This window comes from Piliocolobus tephrosceles, chromosome 14 (genome assembly GCF_002776525.5).
Source record: "Piliocolobus tephrosceles isolate RC106 chromosome 14, ASM277652v3, whole genome shotgun sequence".
NCBI lineage: Eukaryota > Metazoa > Chordata > Mammalia > Primates > Cercopithecidae > Piliocolobus > Piliocolobus tephrosceles.
The window spans coordinates 506,429-528,871 of NC_045447.1; the positions used below are offsets into that span (position 1 = coordinate 506,429).

At 48.1% G+C, this 22,443-nt stretch overlaps 1 protein-coding gene across 8 annotated transcripts in view; it reads right to left on the reverse strand.

The window, feature by feature from the left end:
• Positions 1–22,443, reverse strand: part of EHMT1 (euchromatic histone lysine methyltransferase 1) — a 230,451-nt gene that overhangs the window by 83,630 nt on the left and 124,378 nt on the right. For 5 of the 8 annotated variants that reach the window (XR_002734809.1, XM_023227549.1, XM_023227545.1 and 2 more), the window contains 4 exons: positions 10,644–10,801; positions 10,084–10,272; positions 1,978–2,055; positions 206–326 (listed from right to left, as the gene is read on the reverse strand). Coding sequence is in view for 7 of the 8 variants with exons in the window: in XM_023227549.1 (XP_023083317.1) it covers positions 206–326; positions 1,978–2,055; positions 10,084–10,272; positions 10,644–10,801 (546 nt within the window). In the remaining variant the exon portion in view is untranslated. The remainder of the gene's footprint in view (positions 1–205; positions 327–1,977; positions 2,056–10,083; positions 10,273–10,643; positions 10,802–22,443) is intronic. The other 3 variants (XM_023227547.1, XM_023227546.1, XM_023227548.1) reach the window with 3 other exon arrangements.

Sequence of the window (22,443 nt, forward strand, 5' to 3'; positions counted from 1 at the left end):
AGGAAACTACTTTAGAGTTTCTCTTGAGTTTAAAAGTTTCTCTTAAAGCTTCTCTTGAAACTTTAGAGTTGCAAACATGTTTTTAAAAAACAGTGAAGCCTTCTTTTCTAATGAAATCCTATGCACCTCAACCCCAGGTGGGCCTCCTGGCCTCATCCCCCTTCCAGGCAGTCCCCGAGGTGGCCCACACCCCTACGGCATTTACCGAGGGCACCGCTGGGCTTCTTTCTACTTCTCCGCCTCCTTTTCCTGGCTGGCTTGATCCAGGGACTGTCGGTCTTTCCTTTCCTCTTGAGAAATTTCTTCTTGAGGCTGGATTCCGAACTCTGGAGAACCAAAGGGGCAGGCGTATAAACCACTGAGCACAGGCAGCTACGGAAGGCAAGAGCACTACAAGTGTTTTCTTGCAAAACAGAACACTGGCTATGTCTTGATCTTCAATTAAACAGTGAACTTAACTTGTAGACATTTTCCTGGGTCACACGCTAAAAGGCACTCTGCTTTTCCCTAACTATCTCTCTAAGTTCAGTCCCTTTAGAGGCAAAATAAAAACAAACATAAAAAGTGAACTTTATAAGTCTTATTTGAGTTTGGCACAAAACAAAAGAATAAGTAAACTGGAAAGTTCTACTCAGGAACTAAATAAATAAGCTCAGAAAAGGATCCATGGCTGCTCATCAGGGTCCATTCATCTCACTCACAGGAAAAGAACAATCAAGGCTCAGTTTGCTTCAGACTCTATACCCACATCCATCACCTACACAGAGAACAAGGACAGAGGCTGTAATTAACTCAGAATATTTCAAGATGTGTTTTAAGCATCTGCTTCTAAAATCCGGATGCAGCAAGGGCATCCGTGGCACAGGCCACACGGGGTGCACAGCAGGCGCCCCCGCCCCTCCACAGGAGGCCACGTGAAGGCCACAGTGGGCAGAGGGACATTTAAGATAGGCTCAGCGGCAGCACGCGGGCCTCGCCGACCAACTGAACGTGTCCCTGCACAAGGGCTGTTGCTGGGCAGCCTTCTGTCCTGAGTCGGGTCCCACGTGAGGACGGACCGGGAGCCCTGTCTACAGCACACACAGCCCCAGCTCCCCGGTGTTCCCCGCACAGCAAAACTTTTGGGAAGAAGTTGTGCAAGCGCCACACCCAAAGTTGCTGCTGCTAGGAATCTAGTTGCCCCTCTGCCACCCAAAGACAGACCCCTTCATCACCAAACACCATGGCCCCTGTGTCCTCCTCCCACTCGCTGGTGTGATGAGCCCACACCGTGGGCCACTTCTCCTGTTTCAGAGCATTTCCCCATTCATGTGACCCAAACCTGCTGAGTTTTCTCCCCATGGCACAGAGAGGCATGACTCCCTCCTTAGACGCAGGAGCCAACTTCTCCTCCCCTGTGGAACCCTCACAGGCTGGGGGCTTCCTGAGGCTTCATCCTGGGGACTCACTGCTCTTCCCCATTTCCAACCCCCAATTCCCGCAGACCAGGGTGCACAACTCCGACCTGAACCCTCCTCCAGGAATAACAGGCTTCAGTAGGGACGGAGCAGAACCCCTCTTCCCTCCTGTCCTCACCACCAGAAAGTTCTGTCCATTGTACCTGGAAACACCTCAAATCCAGCCCTTCCTTCTCGCACATCAGCCAATGCAGCGGAATCCCCAACAGCTGTCCTTGCTGCTGGCTCCCACCACACCCTCTCCCTCTGAGAGCCTCCAAAGGCCCCTCAGCTCCCCCTGACCCAGCACGCAGCCGGCGCAGCCCCGTGCCAGGCCCAGTCCTGCGCTGCAGCTCTGCACGGCGTCTTTCTCATGAGGCTTTGCCAGGGACAGGACCCATCTGTGGCCATCACCATGACCAGCTCCAAGCACATGTGTGAGTGCTCAGGCAACAAGGGTTGGGTAAAGGACTGAAGGACGCTGGTGTCTTTGCATCTCCTCTACTTCAGCACAGACGCAGAAGGAGGCGCTGGGGATTACCAGGTCAGACTCGTCACCGCCTTCCTCCTCCTCCCCGGTGTCCACGGACTCCTGCTCCTCCTCAGACTCCCCGTCCATCTGATCAGCCACACAGTCGAAGCGGGAACCCAAACAGAAAACAGAAACCAATTACATCCTTTAGTGGCAGATGACGGATCCAAAACAAACCTCGAAACATGCCCTGGCCGTACACACCGGAGACGCTCGCGGGGTGGGGACACTGCCAGCCTGCTCCAGCCCTGGCTGGTGTGTGGGGTGACCAAGTGCTGGTCCAGGCAGGCCCAGAGGCACACTCTGAGCTTCCACCCTGCTCCCCGGTCCTGTCTCTACATCGGGACCAGAGAGTGGCTGCCCTGGTGCGGACTCATGCAAGGCTCACCCACTGGGTGCTGTATTAGTGAGGGCTCAAGTGCTCAGTGTATCTTACGAATAGGAGAATTCAATAAACAGGTCACAAAACACACAGAACAATCATAAAATGATGTTCAGAGGCCACAAAACAAGACACAGTGTGAGACCTACCCCCACACACCCATGATCCCAGTCCCATCCTCAAGAGCCACCACAGCTAAGCTGCCCACGCCTCCTTCCAGTGAACGTCAAGGCAGACGTGGGCCCACAGACGACAGTGCATTTCTAGTCTGCTCAGATGGAAGGACACTCGACAGTTCTGTGAATATTATTTTCTTCTAATTAAAAATGTGTTCTGGAATTCTTTCCACACCAGAACAGAAACACCCTATTTTTTCTGCGGTATGTATCTTTTCTGTAAGCACAGGCAGTACACAAATAGATGTTCAGTGCAGAAGACACTGAAACCTCCGTGAGTCTCCGTCCACCCTGTGCCTGGCGCTCCGTGGGGCGGCATGGGCTGCTCCGGCTATGCTATTCCGCTGTTCTCTGCACACTTCCGAGTGGACAGGCACCCAGGCGACTTCACATCAAGGGTGTGTTCTACGGGCTCGACGGCTCACGCTTGTAACCCCAACACTCTGGGAGGCCAAGGTGAGTGGATTGCTTGAGGCCAGAAGTTCAAGATCAGCCCGAGCAACACAGCGAGATCCCTGTTTTTCCTATCACGTTTTTAAAGCTCCGTTTTCTGATATCTCTTATTACATAAAACTTCTGAATTTTATCTGAACAAGTCAAAGGTGTCCATCTTTTCCTTCGAGGCTTCTGGGTTTGTGTCTTACACTAGAAGAACTTCCTCCTTTGAGATTGGAAAAAACAGTTCCCAATATTTTTACCAATAGTTCAATATCTTGTATGGACACTTTAAGTCTACTGGAATTTGGTTTTTAAAATAATAGCCACAGTAAAATATATTTCACCTACTCTGAGACTGACCCTGCAAAGTGTACGGTTCAGTGGTTTTTACTACATTGAGTCGTGCAACCGGCACCACGGTCTGACTCCAGAATGGAGCCCACATTTGTTACATACCCTGACACAAGTGGGGGCTGCCTGCTCCCAAAATATGAGTCAACGGCCCAATCATAGTTATTAAAAAGTTCATGACCCCTTGTCCACTGACTTAAAACCCCAGTCTTACCATCGACCTTTATACACACGTCACGGGCTCCCCGTCCCCCTCACTAACCGCCTCAGCGCTCCTGAGTAAGCGTTCCCTCCGGCAGCCACGTCCCGTGCTCGGGTGTCCCCCCCGTGCACAGTCCCCCTACTACTCTAGAGGGTCTCCGCCTCCACCCTCACTTCAGAACCAGCAGTTTACACAAAAGTCCTGCAAGGGTCTCGATGGGAGCTGTTCTGAATTTAGAGGCAAACATGGAGAAAATAAAACAATGGATCTTCTCACTCAGACAAACAAACAACGAGTTTCTCCAGGAACTTAATTTTTAACCTTTTTCATCAGTTTCCTAGTTTTCCTTCACATTAACAAGGAGCACTCATTTTTTCTGTTAAGTTTATTTCTGGGTACTCTGGTGATATTAAGAAATTATAACTAACTTTTTAGGTCTGATATTGTGGTTTGTCTTTCAAAGAGTCCTTATCCTTTAAAGATCCTACTGAAATATCCACTCCAAGACAGCCCACGTGTGGAGAATGAGGCCAAATGCTGGAGACTCCTCACCGTCCTCCGTGTGTTTGTGGAGCTTGAAATTTTCTACATAGAAAATCTTTTAAAATATCCCTAGACAATTATTATTTTACTGATAATGCTGGAACCATATTTTCTAATTGGTTATTGCAGCTATACAAGAAAATAACTGGTTTTTATGTCTTGATCACATGTAAGGTCAGCTTAGTAGCTGTAATAGTTTTTGAGCTGATTTTGCTGGATGTTTCAGATGGATGAGTATATTCCCAGCAAACTCTTCTCTCCTGTCTTTTAAAATATTAATGCTTCTTTCTGGTTCTTCTCTTACAGAATCAGCAGGAATGGTCAATGCTGCTGTATTTATGTCACAGGTGAAAGCAGCAGCCCGTCCTCCCTGGTTTCATGACTGACCATCAAAGGTTCGAACCCTTTTGTAAGCATTACGACGCCTTCATTCAGCTTTCACAGGAGTTTTCATTTCGTTGGATAGTTTTCTTATTTTAAAAATAAGACAGGACAACGAAACCACCAATTAAAAGCGGACTAACAACACAGTTAACTCCACTTCCTTCCAAAACTCTGGCAAAGCGACTTTTAAGGAAGGAACAAGAGCTTCTTTATAAGAGGCTGCTTGATCGCTCTGCATACGACAGCTGTAAGGAATCAGGCGGGAGCTGAAAACCCAAGGAGATGAGAAAGGGAAGGGGTAACCGCTGACATCAGAATTTAAAAGCGGCTGGACGCCTTGGCTCACACGGGGAATCTGGCACTTTGGGAAGCCACGGCAGGTTATCACGTGAACCCAGAAGTTCAAGATTAACCTGGGCAACACAGCGAGAGGCTGTCGATTGAGAGGACCTCGTCTCTACAAAAAAATTAATTTAAAAAAACATCAGCTGGGCATGGTGGTGCACGCCTGTGGTCCCAGCAACCTTGGAGGCTGAGGTGGGAGGATCATTTGAGCCAAGGAGGTGAAGACTATAATAAACTACGATTTGCCACTGCACTCACTCCAGCCTGCACAACAGAGCAAGACCCCTTCTCAAAAAAAATAAATAAAGTAAACAGAGAACTTGGACTCTGATGCAGGTGAACTGAGAAGGCTGACACCCAAGTGAAACAGGAAGAGAGCAAGCCAGGAGCAGGCCAGGCTGCTTCCCGCATCTGTCCTGGGGGTGGGTAGCAGACCAGACCAAAAGCTGCCTGTCCCCCAGCCAGCAGGACACAACTCTGGACATGAGGCTCACTTATGGATTCAAGCTAAGAGGGGAGACAGTCCAGCTCTCCCTTCACCAGCACCCAGAGAGGCTGCCGCACCCAGCTGTCAGGCAACAGGCCCCTGCAAGTGGCTTCCGAGCGGAGTGGCTACACAGGGACACCAGCGGTTTCCGTCAAAAGGCAGGTCACACGCAGAAGGCACCATGTCGACTACACAACAAGGGCTTGTTTCCAGGCCAAAGAACCCCTACAAAACACGTTTCAAAAAGGACAAACCGCCCAGTAAATGGTTGGGATGTGAACAGGCACTTCACAGAAGGCATCCAAATGGCAAAATAAGTATGTGAAAAAGTATTCAACTGTCTTGTAAATCACGAAAATGCAAATTACAGTGAAAACATAATGCCACTATCTGCTCACTGGAGTGGCAGCACCGAATGTGGCTGGCACAGCAGAGGGGACACTCCGAGGTGGTGGGGAAGAAGGCAACCTCAGCAGCCACCATGGGGAGCCGCACGGCAGGGTCCATGGAGGCCAGCACAAGGCATGACGGTTCCATTCCCACTGGGTACCTGGGGCAACCTCCTCTGGAACGGCCCCACTGGAACCACCGACAGGCCATCCACAGTGGGACGGACACAGACACAGAGCAGCCATACAGAGGAACCAGTATGGTCAACCCCTGGCCTCAGCCCCGCACACTCTGAAATAGCACCAAGAACCATAAAGAGTGTTTGTTAATACAAGTGTCTATTAACACGTACTGCAGGAGAAATTTAAGCTGAGACATGTTCAAACTACAAGGACAGCCAGTGTCAGCCACCGCAGCAAAGCTGTCATCACATGTAATTCCATGAATGAGAGTGAAAAAGGCACCCAACATCTAGCATTAGTATGACAATAGTTTTCATCTGCAGACTCTCTGAACAGGTCTCAGAATGCCCCCACCCAGACCACTTTGAAAACTACTAGTCCATAACAATGAAAATTAACTAATAATGTAAATAAATCCCACAAACACAATGTGAAGTAGAATAAGCCACACTCAGAGAAAAAAAACAAAGAATGCATATTATATAAGGAACAAAATCAAACACGACAATCCTGTAGGGTAAGCACTCAGAAGAGGGGTTACTTTTGGGGATGGGAGGTCAGTGGGCTTCCACAGTGCTGCCAAAATTCAAAGCTTTCATCTGGGTGGTGGCCACACAGGTGCATCATTCTTCCATCATTACTGAACTGTACCACTGTCGTACATGCAATTAGAATGTAGTCCCCCAAATTCAGAAAACAGAAAGCTGCCTGAACTTTACAAAATGCCTTTTAAACACATATATAGTCTGTAGTTTTTTCATTTACTCTGTTAACCTGGTAAATCCTGGTCTTTAAATCATCTGTTTCTATAATGAGTCACCCTCATCATGGGGCAAGCCCCACTTCCCTACGATCATTATTTTAATACGTCATTGCATTTGATCAGTATTTTATTTAGGAGGCCGGGTGTGGTGGCTCACGCCTGTAATCCCAGCACTTTGGGAGGCCGAGGCAGGTGGATCGCTTGAGGTCAGGAGTTCAAGACCAGCCTGGCCAACATGGTAAAACCCCATCTCTACTAAAAATACAAAAATTAGCCTGGGTGTGGTGGCTCACACCTGTAATCCCAGCTACTTGGGAGGCTGAGGCAGGAGAATTGCTTGAACCTGGGAGGCAGAGGTTGCAGTGAGCCAAGATCGCACCACTGCATTCCAGCCTGGGTGACAGTGCCTGACTCCGTCTCAAAAAAAAAAAAAAAAAATTTATTTGGGACTTCTATATTTAGGATTGAGGCGAGTTGAGCCTATATTTTACCTCAGAATGGGCTAGCGTACTTTTCCTGTCCTTCTCTGTACTCTGGAGCCACTTACGTAACAAGACGATCATGTCGATTGTCAGTGCCCATCTAGTTAAGGCTGCTCCTGCCATTTTGTTCTGTTTTACACTGACCACATTTTCTTCTTGGCTTTGCTTTTGTTTCTTGATTCTTTTCATGCCTTGACAGTCATTTAATGTTTTACTTTATGACAAATACCTAGTTATTCAGTGTCCAGTTCCTCTAGAAGATGAGAGCCTCAATAGAGAGAATCTAGAAATAGACTCAAATTAATATGCCATGTGGTACATGATAAACGTGGTGTTGTAAATGAGAAGGGAAGAAATGTCGGTCAGGAAGTGAAGCCGACACCTAAGCATTTTGAGGGAAGCCCTGGGACCCTTACCTCACATTTTCTTTTAAAAGATTTATTGAGATATAATTAATAGGTCATAAACTTCACCCATTCTGAGCAGTTCTACCTATGAATCAACTATTTATATACAAGAATTAAATAAAAGAAGTATTTGAAGATAGCATACATCAATTTATTCAAAATCACCAGTGAGAAAGGTTTATCATAATTAGAACCCAGAACCCAGAAATCATAAAGAAATTGGCTAGTACCTGGGAGTTCTGACACTATAGACAAGGTCAAAAGATAAAATCAGCTGGGTGTGGTGGCTCACGTCTGTAATCCCAACACTTTTGCAAGCTGAGGTGGAAGGTTCACTTAGGCCCAGGAGTTCAACCAGCCTGGGCAACACAGTGAGATCCTGTCTCTATAAAAAATAAAAAAACATCAGCTGGACATGGTGGCATGTGCCTGTAGCCCCAGCTACTCAGGAAGCTGAGGCAGGAGGATCCCCTCAGCCCAGGAGTTCAAGATTGTACTGTGCTGTGATCACGCCACTGCACTCCAACCTGGGCAACAGAGTGAGACCCTGTCCCCAAAAAAACAAAAAGTAAAACAAAAAACCCAAAATCCACCTGGGGGAAAAACCTCAGCTCATACTGGAGCCAACAGATCAACTCTTCATTGACAAAAAGATCATCGGACTACATTCAAAAGATGCATAATCCAGGACAAAAATGAGCAGGGGCTACTGAGCAAGCGGCTTAAAAGAGGAACAAACACGGTGGCTGCTCAGCCCCAGGCCTGACTCAGCAGTGAAGAGCTGCTGGACTCCAAGAAGGCAGCCCTGCTGGGGAAGGTGAGGAAACCAGCCCGCTCAGGTCTCTGCAGGCGGGAGGGTACACTCAGAGGTGGCCTGGTGACAGCAAAGTGCTACACTGTAAATGCAGACAGCACTTACCAGCCAGGAGCACACTCAGCAAAACTGCGACACTGAACACCCCTGAAGCACCGCTTGTAACTTGATAGAAAAGAGCGTAACACAGCTGAACAGACAGTGCACTGGAGTGACAAGACACGTGTGTGCAGAGACCACGGCAGCTGCTGGGGCAGGAGCTTAATGGGAGTCACCGCTGTTCCCCCTGGTGCAGCCAGGGCTGCCTGTCCTCTGGGGAGGGCTAGGCTGTGCTGGGCACGTCTAAGGAAGTTACTGCAGTGACTGTTTCAAAGAGTGCCAGAGCCACCAGGACCATGGAGTGACAATGCTCTTTATTTTCTTCTTTATGCTTCCTCATATAAAATGAGAAAAAACTAATACTTATCTTAAAATAAAAAATGTTTAAATCCTCTTTAAATATCTAATGGTAACATTTCCCACTAATTTTTAAATAATCAAGCTAAGAGCTGGGAGCAATATTTAAAAATTTGCCCTAAAACCTGCTAAAAATGTACAACTCTAACAAATGATAGAAAATGCTTTGTATACATTCAAGAGTAAACTGATAGCACACAAAGTTGACTAAAAGTGGATAAAGCTAACCACTAAAATTATGCATGTTCAAATAAGTCAGTATTTGGATGAATTCACCTGGACTGCTATTCCTACTATTAGTTTTACAGTAACTTATTAGATACAAGATTGCGTCTAAATGAAGATGGCTGGACACACCTGAACAATAAAACCACTGATACGTACGTCAGCTTGACCCTCAACTTTCCACTGTTCACTCTTATGAAATGCGTCACTCCTAACTGACCCCCTCAGAACTGAAAAAGCATGAATTTAACTCCAAAACTATGTCTAAAAACTTCCTCAGTTTTCCTGAGACAATGGCCCAGGGGCCCATGCCTGGCCAGGGGCAAGAGCATGGCTGCGACGAGGTTGGGGGCTCGGCCCGTGCTGGTGCTTGTCCTTGGGTGGACACGGGATGAGGCTGTCTGTGAAGAGAGCACGCCTGGCCCATGTGTGGCGTCCACAGTGCAAGGTGGCAGGCCATGCAAAGTCAACCACAAACGAGCACACAGCAAGCCGCCAATCAGCGCTTCAAACTGTCAGCATTATCATTCCTGTCGATCTAGAGCCCAGAACAAGTTCAGGAAGCTGGACGCTGGGGCTCACGGCTGTATTCCCAACACTGGGAGACTGAGGCGCGAGGATCACTTGAGCAAAGGAGTTCAAGACCAGCCTGGGCAGCAAAGTGAGTCCCTCTTTCCACAAAAAAATTTAAAAATTAGCCAGGCGTGGTGGCGTGAGCCTGTCGTCCTGGCTGCTCAGGAGGCTGGGTTGGGAGGATCACTTGAGCCCAGCAGGTTGAGCGCAGTGAGCTATGATCATGCCACTGCACTGCGGCCTGGGTGAAAGCAAGACCCTATCTCAAAAAAAAAGAAAGAAAGAAAACACAGAAAAAAAAAAAAAGAGGTTTACTTCAATAAATGATATACACAAACACTTCTTGAATGAAAATAATCTAATAAATCAAGAAAAATAAAATACAAAAATCTAAGCCAATTGCAAATAGGGGATTTTATTAGGGTCTAGAAGTGACCAGACCACTAATTCTCAGAAGCACAGTCAACTTTGTGATAATCCTCCCTCATGCTGTCTCCCGAGACAGCAACACCTACCTTCTGGGCGCGGTCAGCCTCTGACATGCTCTCCTTGGAGGTCCTGCTGTCCTCCGTGGGGAACGCAGCCGCCTGCTCTGCGCCGTGACCGTCGTCCTCCTCGAGCTCCTCTGAGTCGTCCTCGTCTGAGTCCATCTCCAAGCTCTCCCCATTCACGTGCAGGCTGCTGGCGCCCAGGTCCTTCTCCCCCTAGAACACGGGCAGGTGGGCACCCCAAGGCAGGAGCAGTGCGCATCATGAACAAACTCGCTTTCACTGAGGGGTCTTGGGTGACTGGGAGGTGCAAGGGCCTGTGGGGAGGCGGGGACGCATGAGGAGGTGCCCCTGCCACCTGGAGAAGAGCCCGGCAGACAGGCGGGCTGTGGTGAGGAGGGCAGGGAGGACAGGGTGGAGTCCCCCACAACGATCTTGGACACAAACACTCTGCCCCTATGGCAGAGGAGCTTCATGGCACTGGCCCCTTCCCGGGGACTGAGGTCACCTAATGACTGATAACCAGGCCCCGAACACAGAAACGCATTTCCACGCACACATGGCACTCACTCAAATGTGTCTCTTACCTTGGAACCCACAGTGGAATGAGTTATGCTCTTAAACATCTCAATCACTGTCCTCTGTTTTAATACTTTGGTCTTTTTCTTAGGAACCAGGCTATAGGTTCCCATTCTTCGTTTTTTCTTCCGAGATACTGCAGCTGCTAAAACAAAAGGCAAGCAAGCTAAAAAAAAAAAAAGTCAAAAGGGGACAAGAAAGGAAAAGAAACACCATTCAAATGGTTTTCAAAGGTAGGAGACAGTTTACAAAACTTGATCACCAAAATCACCAGCAAACCCCATCACAACAGGCACACTGCCCGCCGGCCACCAGCACAGGGACAGGCATCCTTCACTCGTGATCAGTTCACAGAGAATCAGAAACACGTCCCAGATCATCTGTTCATCTGTTCCACTCACAATAAAACATGGAGCAAACTTGACCACCCCACCTTGGAGGCAGGAAAGCCACAAACCGTCAGTAGCAGGGCTCTGAAGCGACTCCTCCTCCCAGTCCCCTTGGTTTTGAACACAGAATGACTACCCTTGAGAAGTCCTCTCACTTTGCAAAACAGACCAACGTGAACAGCATGTGCAGCAGAAGGACGCGGCGCGGAGCAGGCAGAGCCCGGCCTCCCTCCCCAGCACAGGGGCCAGGCCAGGCCAGTCTTCCTAGGACACAAGCTCTGCACCAGGTCCACCCCTGTGACTCTGCAGCCCAACACCCCAACACCATCCTCCTCGCGCTGCAATCCAGTGACTAAGGGGAAAGACAGTCCCTGGAGCTACTGTCCAGCTCTCTATTAAAAGACAAGAGGGTGAGAGAGGGGAGCAAATGTCCCGGGGCTCTGGAGCAGTGGTTTCCAAACGAGCGGCAGCAAGGAAGGCGCCTGGGGGCTCCCAACCCCATTCTGAACAAAGCAGTTCTAGGTTCCATTGGTTTTATATAATCAGACTCCATGACTTTTTTTAAGTTCCAGGATTTAAAGAAAAAACAGATCTAAACGCTGCTGCTTTCACATGAAAGAAGCTCTCCTAAAGGGCTGGGGAAAAGCCATTCTGTTGAAAGCTGGGCACAGCAGCTCACACCTGAAGACCCAGCTACTGTGGAGGCTTGAGTGGGAGGGAGGGACAGCTTGATCCCAGGAGTTCAAGCCCAACCTAGAAAACACAGTGAGACCCCCTTTTCTTACACACAACACACACACACACACACACAATTTGGTTCTACAAAACACAGAAGCAACAGCTGGAGGAACGTGAAGGAGTGACAGCCATCCAAAGCGGGTAGGTCCCGTGACAGCACCACCCACAGATGCCACAGGGCCTGGGAGACCTGCTCTGGAGTGAGGAGGTGCCGGGGCCATGGACACTGGGAAATGCTCACCCCAGGCATCTGCAGTATGTTGGTGGGGGTCAGGCTCTGAGCACACAGCCAGCATGCAGACACTTGGCTCTGTCCACACTGGAACAGGCTGATGGGCCAGCACGGCTGTGCTCAAACCACAGAAATCCCTTGGCAGCCCTGGGAATCCTAGCCTCACCATCATAATCATCTTCGTATTCTGAATAGATATTTTGTGGGGGGATGAAGGAGGCATGGATTTAATCAGATAATTTTTAAGTCTCTCAGCTTTAAATATATATACAGCTGACTTTTGAACATGGATTTTAATCACATAGGTCCACTTATAAGCAGATTTTTTTTTCCAACCAAACAGGTTGAAAATACAACGTTCGCAAGATGCAAAACCCCTGAACACAGAGGGCTGACTTTTCATATTACACAGGTTCTGCAGGGCTGACTGCAGGATTGCAGCATGCTTGGATTTTGGTATGGGGACGGGGTCCCAGAGCCAATCTCTTCTTATACCCAAGGGTGACTACATGTACTTTCTCACTAGATTCTTTCCTTATTTCATCTCAGTAACCCATGGTTATTAATATCATAAATTGGACATGACACCTGTTTATAAATAAAGCTTTACTGGTGCACACCCATGCCCACTGTCTACATACTGTCTGCATCTGCTTCAATGTGACACCACCATGACCAGCTGGGACAGGAACAGTGTGGCCACAAAAGCACTGATATTTGCTACCTGTCCCCTGGAAACAGTTTGCTGACTCCTGTACTGAACTACTGAGAGAGGACAAAGGAGATAACCCTGCATTTCATGTGCTTAAGAATCATGTCAGCCAGGGGCAGTGGCTCACGCCTGTAATCCCAGAACTTTGGGAGGCTGAGGCGACTGAATCACGAGGTCAGGAGGTCGAGACCATCCTGGCTAACACAGTGAAACCCCGTCTCTACTAAAAGTACAAAAAATTACCCGGGCGAGGTGGCGGGCGCCTGCAGTCCCAGCTACTTGGGAGGCTGAGGCAGGAGAATGGCGTGAACCCGGAAGGCGGAGCTTGCAGTGAGCCAAGATCACACCACTGCACTCCAGCCTGGGCGACAGAGCAAGAAGAGCAAGAGTCCGTCTAAAAAATATAAGAATCATGTTGGGGCCGGATGCAATGGCTCACACCTGTCATCCCAGCACTTCGGGAGGCCGAGGTGGGTGATCACTTGAGGTCAGAAGCTCAAGACCAGCCTGGCCAACATGGTAAAACCCCATCTCTACTAGAAGTACAACATTAGCCAGGCGTGGTGGTGGCAGGTGCCTGTAAGCCCAGCTACTGAGGAGACTGAGGTAGGAGAATCGCTTAAACCTGGGAGGCAGAGGTGGCAGTGAGCCGAGATCACACCACTGCACTCCAGCCTGGGCCACAGAGAGAGACTCCATCTCAAAAAAATAAATAAAATAAAATAAAATAAATCATGTCAGGAAGTCTGCCTGCTGCAAACAAGTGAAGAATGGTGTCTAAGGGCCTCTTCTTACTGGGTGACAGCTTGTATGTGTGAAACAGACGTTAGTTAAGTATAAAATTTGCTACACATTAAATAGTAGAGAAATGTCTATGGATGACTTTCAGAAATATAGAATCTATTAAGGACCTGAAAGTGTTTGAGCACATGATTGAAGTGTGAAGAAGGGCCGCTTCAGTGCTGCAGGGGGGCCTCCAGTTGTGTCCGGGGAGAGGGTCTGGCCCTGAGCCAGACGGCTGGGATTCAGCGTGATCAGGGGCCAAAAGAAAGAAAACTACAGGATGGCTGGCAGTAAGGAGGGAGGATTTGCACTCCAGACCTCAAAGAAATGGGGCCAGTTCCCTGCAGATGGGATCTGGCAGAGAAGAATCCTGGTGGAGAACATCAAGACGGGGGAGGGGGGCCCTTCAGGACTCCGAGCAAAGACTCACACTAACTGGCATCTTACAGGACGCTTTGGGAGGCCCAGGCATAGGACAGTGTGGAACAGACAGTTCCGGGAAAAACAGTGCCAGGAGTGGAAGTGGGTGCGGGGTGGGGGTGGGCACTGCCCAGCTGTCTGCAGAAAGGCTGGGCTGCTGGGTAGAAGAGGTGTGGATAAGGAAGAAAGGCGACAGGCTCCAGAAGGCAAACAAGGCGGATGGGATGGTGGAGGTGCGGGGAAAAAGCAAGTGCATGGGAAACACAGCAGCCTGCGTGGTCACCACCACAACTCTGTCACTCAGAAGGGTTTCTGCCCTCAGGTCACACAGAGCAGGGCCCAGCTCTATGCCCAGGCCTCATGCCTGGACAGCAGCACCCACTGAACTGTTCCCTGCCATCAGAGCCACCGTCCTCCTTCTTCCCTGCCTGACAAGTCCACATAGAGACCCCAGGCCCATTCAGGCTCAGTATTTGGCACTGTTCCCACCCACCTATGCAGAAGGCACAAACACTCCAAGCTCACAAAGCAAAAGGCAGAGCCTCCACTCTGGGCATGGACTGTGGTCACGGGCAAAAAACCGCAAGGGAAGCACTGCAACTTCTGCAGCTTCCACCCAAGTGTGGACAATGAACCCAGCACGGACCTGCAGCTTCCACCAAGTGTGCACACTCAAACTGCTTTATGACCTAAGTTTACTTTTTCTGTTTTTTGTTTGTTTTTTTTTTACTAGTAAAATACACACACCACAAAATTTACCATCTTCATCATTCTTAAGTGCACAGTTCAGTGGCATCAAATACATTCAGAATGTTGTGCCACCATCACCACTATCCACCTCCGCAACTCTTTCCATCTTGTCAAACTGAAGCTCTGTTCCCATTAAGCCCTAACTCTCCATTCCCTCCCTCCAGCCCCAGCCTCCAGCCCCTTCTACTCTTTCTGTGTCCATCAGGTTGACGACTCTAGGGACCTCATGTAAGTGGGATCGTACAACGTTTGTCCTTTTGTGGCTGACTTATTTCATTTGGCACAGTGTCCCCGAGGCTCATCACGCTGCAGCGCGGGCCCCAGCTTCGCCGCTTCTCAGGCTGAGTCACACATCACTGTGTTTTGCACACGACACTTCTGATCCATGCGCCCGACAACCGGCCCTTGGGTGGCTTCCCCCTTTTGGCTGCTGTGGTTGATGCTGTTATCAACGTGGGTGTACAAACATCTCTTCAAGACTCTGCTTTCAGGGCTTCTGGGGCACAGGCCCAGTAGTGGAATTGCTGGATCACATGGTAGTTCCATACTTAATTTTTTTGAGTTTTTCGCAGTGGTCGCACCATTCCACATTCCTACCAGCAGTGCACAAGGGTTCCCATTTCTCCCCATCCTCACTGATATGTGTTATTTTCTGTTTTGATAGTAGCTATCCTCAATAGGTGTATGGTGGTATCTCACTGTCGTTTTGATTTACATTTATCTTATGATTAGTGGCGTTGAGTATCTTTTCATGTGCTTACTGGCCATTTGTGCATCTTCTTTGAAAAAATGTCTATTCCAGTCCTTTGGCTTTTTTTTTTGGTTTTTTTTTGAGACAGTCTCACTCTGTCACCCAGGCTGGAGTGCAGTGGTCCGATCTCGGCTCACTGCAACCTCTACCACCCGGGTTCAAGCGATTCTCCTGTCTCAGCCTCCCAAGTAGCTGGGACAACAGGCATGCACCACTATGCCTGGCTAACTTTTGTATTTGTAGTAGAGACGCGGTTTGACTGTATTGGCCCGGCTGGTCTGGAACTCCTGACCTCAGGTGATCCACCTGCCTCGGCCTCCCAAAGTGCTGGGATTACAGGCGCAAGCCACTGGGCCCGGCCGCCTTTGCCGATTTTTTAATCAAGTTGTTTTTGTTGTTGAGTTGTAGGATTTTTTTGTATATTTTTAGTAGTAATTCCTCATCAGACATAGGATTTACAGATATTTTCTCCCACTCCATAGGTGCCTTTTTATTCTGTTGACAGTGTCTTTTCTTTACGACTAGCCAAGTGCAGCAGTAAGAAGCAGGGAAGCAGGGAAACAGGAAAACAAGGAGATAGAAAGCTTGGTGCATCAAAAGATACCAAGTCTCATCAAACCCAGTGTGTCTGGGTTTTTGTTACCTACACTTTTGGTGTCACGTCTAAGAAATCACTGCCAAGTCCAATGTTATGGAGCCTTTGTCTTACGTTTTCTTCTAAGAATTTTATAGTTTAGGTCTTACCTTTGGGTCCTGTACCTGTCTTAAGCTAACTTCTGCATATGGTGTGAGGTAAGGATCCAGTATCACTCTATCGCATGTGGATATCCCGTTTTCCCAGCACCATTTGTTGGAAAGCTGTCCTTTCCCCCATTGAATGGTCTTGGCACTCTTGTCAAAAATCAACTGATCATGTAACACAAAGGTTTATTTCTGTGCTCTCTGTTCTAGTCTACTGGCCTATACGTCTATCTTTATGCCGGAATAACAATGTTCTGAGTGCTATAGCTTTGTAGTAAGTTTTGAATCTCTTTCCATATATACATATATTATTTTTTAAGACAGTGTCTCACTCTGTCGCCCACGCTAAAGTACAGTGATACCATCATGGCTCACCACAGCCTCGACCTTCTGGGCTCTAGCAATCCTGCCACCTCAGCCTCTGGAGTAGCTGGGACCACAGGCACTCGCCACCATGCCTGGCTCATTTTTGTATTTTTGTAGAGACAGGGTTTTGCTATTTGCCCAGGCTGCTCTGGAACTCCTGAGCTCAAGCGACCCACTCACCTCAGCCTCTCAAAGTGCTGGGATGACAGGCTTGAGCCACTGCACCCAGCCAAATCTCTATACAGTTTTTTTTTTTTTTTTTTTTTTTTTGAGACAGAGGCTCACTCTGTCGCTCAGGCTGGAGTGCAGTGGTGTGATCTTGGCTCACTGCAACCTCCACCTCCCAGGTTCAAGTGATTCTCCTGCCTCAGCCTCCCAAGTATCTGGGATTACAGGCATGTGCCACCACGCCCAGATAATTTTTGTATTTTTAGTAGAGATGGGGTTTCACCATGTTGGGTCAGGCTGGTCTCGAACTCCTGACCTCAAGTGATCCACCTGTGTCAGCCACCCAAAGTGCTGGGATTACAGGCATGAGCCACCGCACCCGGCCCAAATCTCTGTATTTTAAAATCAACAATGAGACTTAGTTTGTGGCCTAACGTATGGTCTATCCTAGAAAGTTGGGCAGAGTATTCTGTATGTCCATTAAATCTAGTTGGTTTATGCTGTTAAGTCCTCCATTTCCTTTCTTATATGCTATACGGTTATTCTATCCATTATTGATAAGTGGAACCTGAGGTCTCCAACTATTACTGTAGAATTGTCTATGTCTCCCTTCAGCTCTATTGGTTTTACTTCTTCTATCTTGATGGTCTATCATTTGTTGGGTATGTAAATGTTTACACATGTAATTGTTATACCTTCTTATTGTACTGAAACTTCTATTACTATATATTGTCCTTCTTTATCTCTTGTAACCTTTTTTTATTTAAAAACCTATTTTGTCTGATACTAGAATAGCCACCTTGCTCTCTTTGGCTACTGTTTGCATGGAATACCTTTTTTCATCCTTTTATTTTCAATCTATTTGTGTCTTTGGATCTAAAGTGGGTCTCTTACAGACAGCATGTAGTAGGATCATGTGTTGTTTTTTCTTAATGCGTCTGCCTTCATCCATTTAGTGTTGCCATAAAAGATAAAGAGATTTGTTTCCTGAGTCTGGTGGCAGGAAAGTTTAATATTGAGCAGCTATACCTGGTGGGGGCTTCATGCTCTGGCTCATGGTGGAAATTGGAAAGGGAGCAGGTATGTGCAAGAGACTACATGGTAAGAGAAGAAGGAAGAGACAGAGAAACCAAGGAAGCCAGATTCTTTTTTTTTTTTTTTTTTTTGAGACGGAGTCTTGCTCTGTCGCCCAGGCTGGAGTGCAGTGACGCAATCTTGGCTCACTGCAAGCTCCGCCTCCTGGGTTCCTGCCATTCTCCTGCCTCAGCCTCCCAAGTAGCTGGGACCACAGGCGCCCGCCCCCTCGCCCGGCTAATTTTTTTGTATTTTTAGTAGAGACGGGGTTTCACCGTGGTCTCGATCTCCTGACCTTGTGATCCGCCCGCCTCGGCCTTCCAAAGTGCTAGGATTACAGGCGTGAGCCACTGCGCCTGGCCTGGAAGCCAGATTCTTTCAAACAACCCACTCTCAAGGCAGCTAATCTATTCCCCTGAGAGGGAGAAGTCACTCACCTGGAGGAGGGCACTGATCTACTCATCAGGAATCCATGCACATGACCAATCACCTCCAGGTAGGCCCCACCTCACAACACTGTCATATTGGGGATCTAATTTCAACATGAGCTTTGGTGTGGACAAACCACATCCAAACCACAGCACTGCCAATCTTTGTCTTTTGATTAGAAAGTGTCATCTATTTACATTTAAAGCAACTACTGCTGAGGATTTACTTCTGTCATTTTGCTCTGTTTCCTACATGCCTTACAGCTTTTTTCATCCCTCATTTCTTGCACTACTGTCTTCTTTTATATTTAGCTGATTTTTTATAGTGGAATGTTTAAATTCTTTTCTCGTTTCCTTTTGTGCATGTTCTGTAGCTATTCTCTTTGTGGTTACCATGGGGATTACATTTAACATCCTAAAGTTATAACATTCTAATTTAAATTTATACCAGCTTAACTTCAGTAACACAGAAAAACTCTGCTCCTTTGCGTATCTGTTCCCACCCCTTTCATTTGCTGATGTCACAAAACGACATATTTATTCATGCTGTGTCCCGAAACATAAACAATTCGTTTAAATGCATTAGTCTCTTAAGTTATGTAGGAAAAATGTGGAGTTACAAACTAAAGTTGCAATGATACTAGCTTGCAGACTAATTTTTTAAACGTATTCGTCTCTTAGATCTTATAGAAAACAAAAACCATTGTTACAATACTAGCTTTTAAAACTGCCCATGTCTTTACTTCTCATATGGCTTCAAGTTACTGTCTAGTGTCCTTTCTTTTCAACCTGCTAGCCTCCTTTAAGTATGTCTTTGCAGGTCCAGGTCAGGTGGTAAGAAACTCCCTCAGATTTTGTTTATCTGAGAATATCTTAATTTCTCCCGCACTCTTAAAGGACAGTTTCCATGGATATGGATACTTGGTTGAAAGATTTTTTTCTTTTATCACTCCATATACCAATGATATATTCTGTCCCCCAAAGCTTCTGATGAGAAATCTGCCAACGATCTCACTGAGGAAACGTGTATGTGAGGAGTCTCTTCTCTCATCTGCTTTCAAGATTCTCTTTGTCTTTCCACAGAAGTGTCTCAAGTATAATGTGCCTAGTGCGGGTCTCTTTGAGTTCGTCTTACTGGACTTCACCAAGCCCCCTGGGTGTTCATATTCATGGGTTTCATCAGATATTCTCTCCAGCCTTTTCTTACTCTCTTCTCTGTACTCCCACAATCCCTACTTGGTCCCCTTGATGACGCCCACAGGCCCCTCAGCTCTGCTCACTTTCCTTCGGCCTTTTTGTCTGCTTCTCAGACTTGATGATTTTCACTGTCCTATCTTCAAGTTTGCTCTCTCTTTCTTCTGTCTATTCAGATCTGCCTTTGATTTCCTTTAGTGAGTTTTTCATTTCACTTATTATACTTTTTAGCTCCAGAATTTCTTTTGGTTCCTTTTTAGGTTTTCTAGCTCTTTATTGGTATTTCCATTTTGATCATACATCATTTTCTTGACTCTCTCCATAAATTCCTTTAGTTTCTGAGCATATTTAAGATGGTTATTTTAAAGTCTCTGTCTGGTAGTTCTGGCATCAGATGTTTTCTGGGAACAGTTTCTGTTGACTTATTTTTTTCATCTGATTGGGCCATACCTTCCTGTTTCTTTGTATGCCTTGTAATTCTATATTGAAAACTGGACATTTGAATCCAATAATGTAGAAACTCTGAAAAGCAGATTCTCCTCCTTTTCCAGCATTTACTGTTTTGTTGCTGTTCCTGGTTTTGTGGTGTTTCTGTTGTTGTCATTTTTTATAGCTGTAGGCTGTCTCTATGAGGAGGGTGAGCCAGAGATTTAAACTTAAGGTTTTCTCATGTCTTTCCTTAGCTTGTGCCTTTCTCTGGGCACATGCAGTCACTTTGTAATTTACCCCATATACACAGTTGCTTCTGAATGTCCTGGTCTTTAATGTCTGGCTCCCAAAAGGAGAAAACAATGAAAATGAACTGGGGAGACAAAAAGAGTACTGGCCCATTAGATCTCTCGGACATCTCATGGAAGAAAGGCTTGCAACCGGATGAGAGGGCCTCTCTGTACGCCCCTGGGGACAAGGCCCTCTTTGCCCACCCTGGCTCCCACAAGCTGCATGTACACTGTTCCAGGAACACCGCACACCCTGCACCAGAGGGCTGAGGAAGGGAGTGGGCAGTAGAGCTGAAACTGACTGAAATTAACATCCCAGCCTCCCGTCTAGAAGCTGCAAACCTTCAGTAGACTCCAGAGTCCCAAACAGTTCCATCAGCCAGACTCTGCCAGGGGAACTGCTGTCTAGGTGAGGAGGTGAATTCCGGGTCTTCCTGCCCCACTATCTTTCTAGAATTCTCTGAAATCAGCTTTTGGTGCTGTGAGGGTCATGTTTTAATCGTGAACCGCTACACGTTGGAGAGATACAGAACAAGCTGCTAACAAAGATACCAGTCCACTCTGTAAAAAGAATGAATGCTCACTAAAACAATGCTGGGTGTCTGAGATCCCGAGTCAGCACAGCCCTCACCAGCCTGGGGCTGTCACACAAACACATGTTCCCAACCTTCTTGCACAGCACAGATCTTTCATTTCTGATACTGCAGAGTGGAGGGTGCAGAACAGGTCGAACAGAGTCACAGCCACCCTCCATCTAAAACTAAGAATTACAGCTGCCCATGGGAAGGAGCTACACGCACGGGCTCTGCTATGACTTCAGCGGTACCATGCACGCTGAAACCAACATGCGACTCTGCTCTTCCTGCCTGCCTGTGGTAAACTTAAGGGGGCAGCAGGAGGGAAAGAGTGGAACCGTCTGTGATCATCGCCACAGTAATTAAAAATTAACAGAACGACATGACAGGAAATCTCAGCCTTTCTTTGATAACCTGGCTCCAACACCCCTTCCACAGGGAGGCAACAAGGAATGGCAGGCCATGGAGTGAGAGTTGAAGAAATAAAAGTGATAAGGGCAGACAAATTCTGAGGCAGACAGGAGCCTGGTGAAACCTGACCTTCAAGTCAAAGGCAGCCTGAAGCCTAAAAACTGGGCTGCCAGTTCCCGACAGAATCCACAACCTGGAGTGAGAACTTCCTTGAGGCCTTTTGGCTAATCAAATGGTGTTTTTTCCAGGCCCGCGCATGGACCAATCAGCACGCACTTTCTCATTCCGGGCCCACATATGGACCAATCAGCACGCACATCCTCCATTCTGGGCCCACATATGGACCAATCAGCACGCACGTCCTCCATTCCGGTCCCACAGAAACCCCCAGACGCGGTCACACTGCAGGGCTGCCTGCCTGCCAGAAGCAGCTACTCACTTTGGGGCTCCTCTCCGCTGAGAGCTGTTCTGTTGCTCAATAAAACTCTTCTCCACCTAGCTCCCCTTCCAGTTGTCCATGGACACAGGACAGGAACTCGGGACCCACCCAACAGCGGCTGCAGAAAGGGCTGTAACAGGTTCCTGGCCGACTCACTGAGCTGCCGGCAGTGACACGCTCCCGTTCGCTGAACGGGGAGTGAAGAGCGGTGATCCTTCTGGGGACCCAAACCTTGGGATTCCTCAAGCCAGAGCTGTAACACTACAGCCCTCCTGCCCTCCGCTGGTGTCGGCGGCTGCCACGTGTGATGGCGAGCGGCGGTGGAGCCAGGCCCTCCTGGGAGCTGCAGGTGAGAGCGAAAGCGGCAGAACTGGACGAGCTGAAAACACACCCCAGCCCGTACTGTGGGTGGCGAGAGCGATAGAGCCATAGAACATTCTCCCACCCCATCCCCTTGGGGCTCCGCAGTTGCTGGTGACTCCAAGTTTTGGGGCAGCACCGGGTTCCCCTCATCCAGACGCCAGCGCTTGCAGCGTGAACTGCTTGCAGTATGCCTCAGCCAGCCAAAGCTCTGCACAGAGCCAGAGCCTGGAGCTGCCTGCCCCGCCACAGCAGCCAAGCAAGCCTGGCTGCACAGTGGCCCCACGCCACGCTTGCTCACCAACACACACCTCGCTGCTCCACTCCCGGCTTGCCCTCAGAAGGTGTGGGACCTGGGCCGGTAGCATGAGCCGAGTACAGCCTGCTGGGCCGAGTGGGCAGAATGAGCCCAGCAGATGCGAGTGGAACTCAAGCAGAGGCGCCGCTGGCCACAGAGGTTTACGGCTGGCAAAGTGACACTCAAGGGATCCTGTGACAACAGGACAGAACCTACCCAGATTCCTGCTCTGTATGGACACTGTTGTAAAAGGCCTTTGT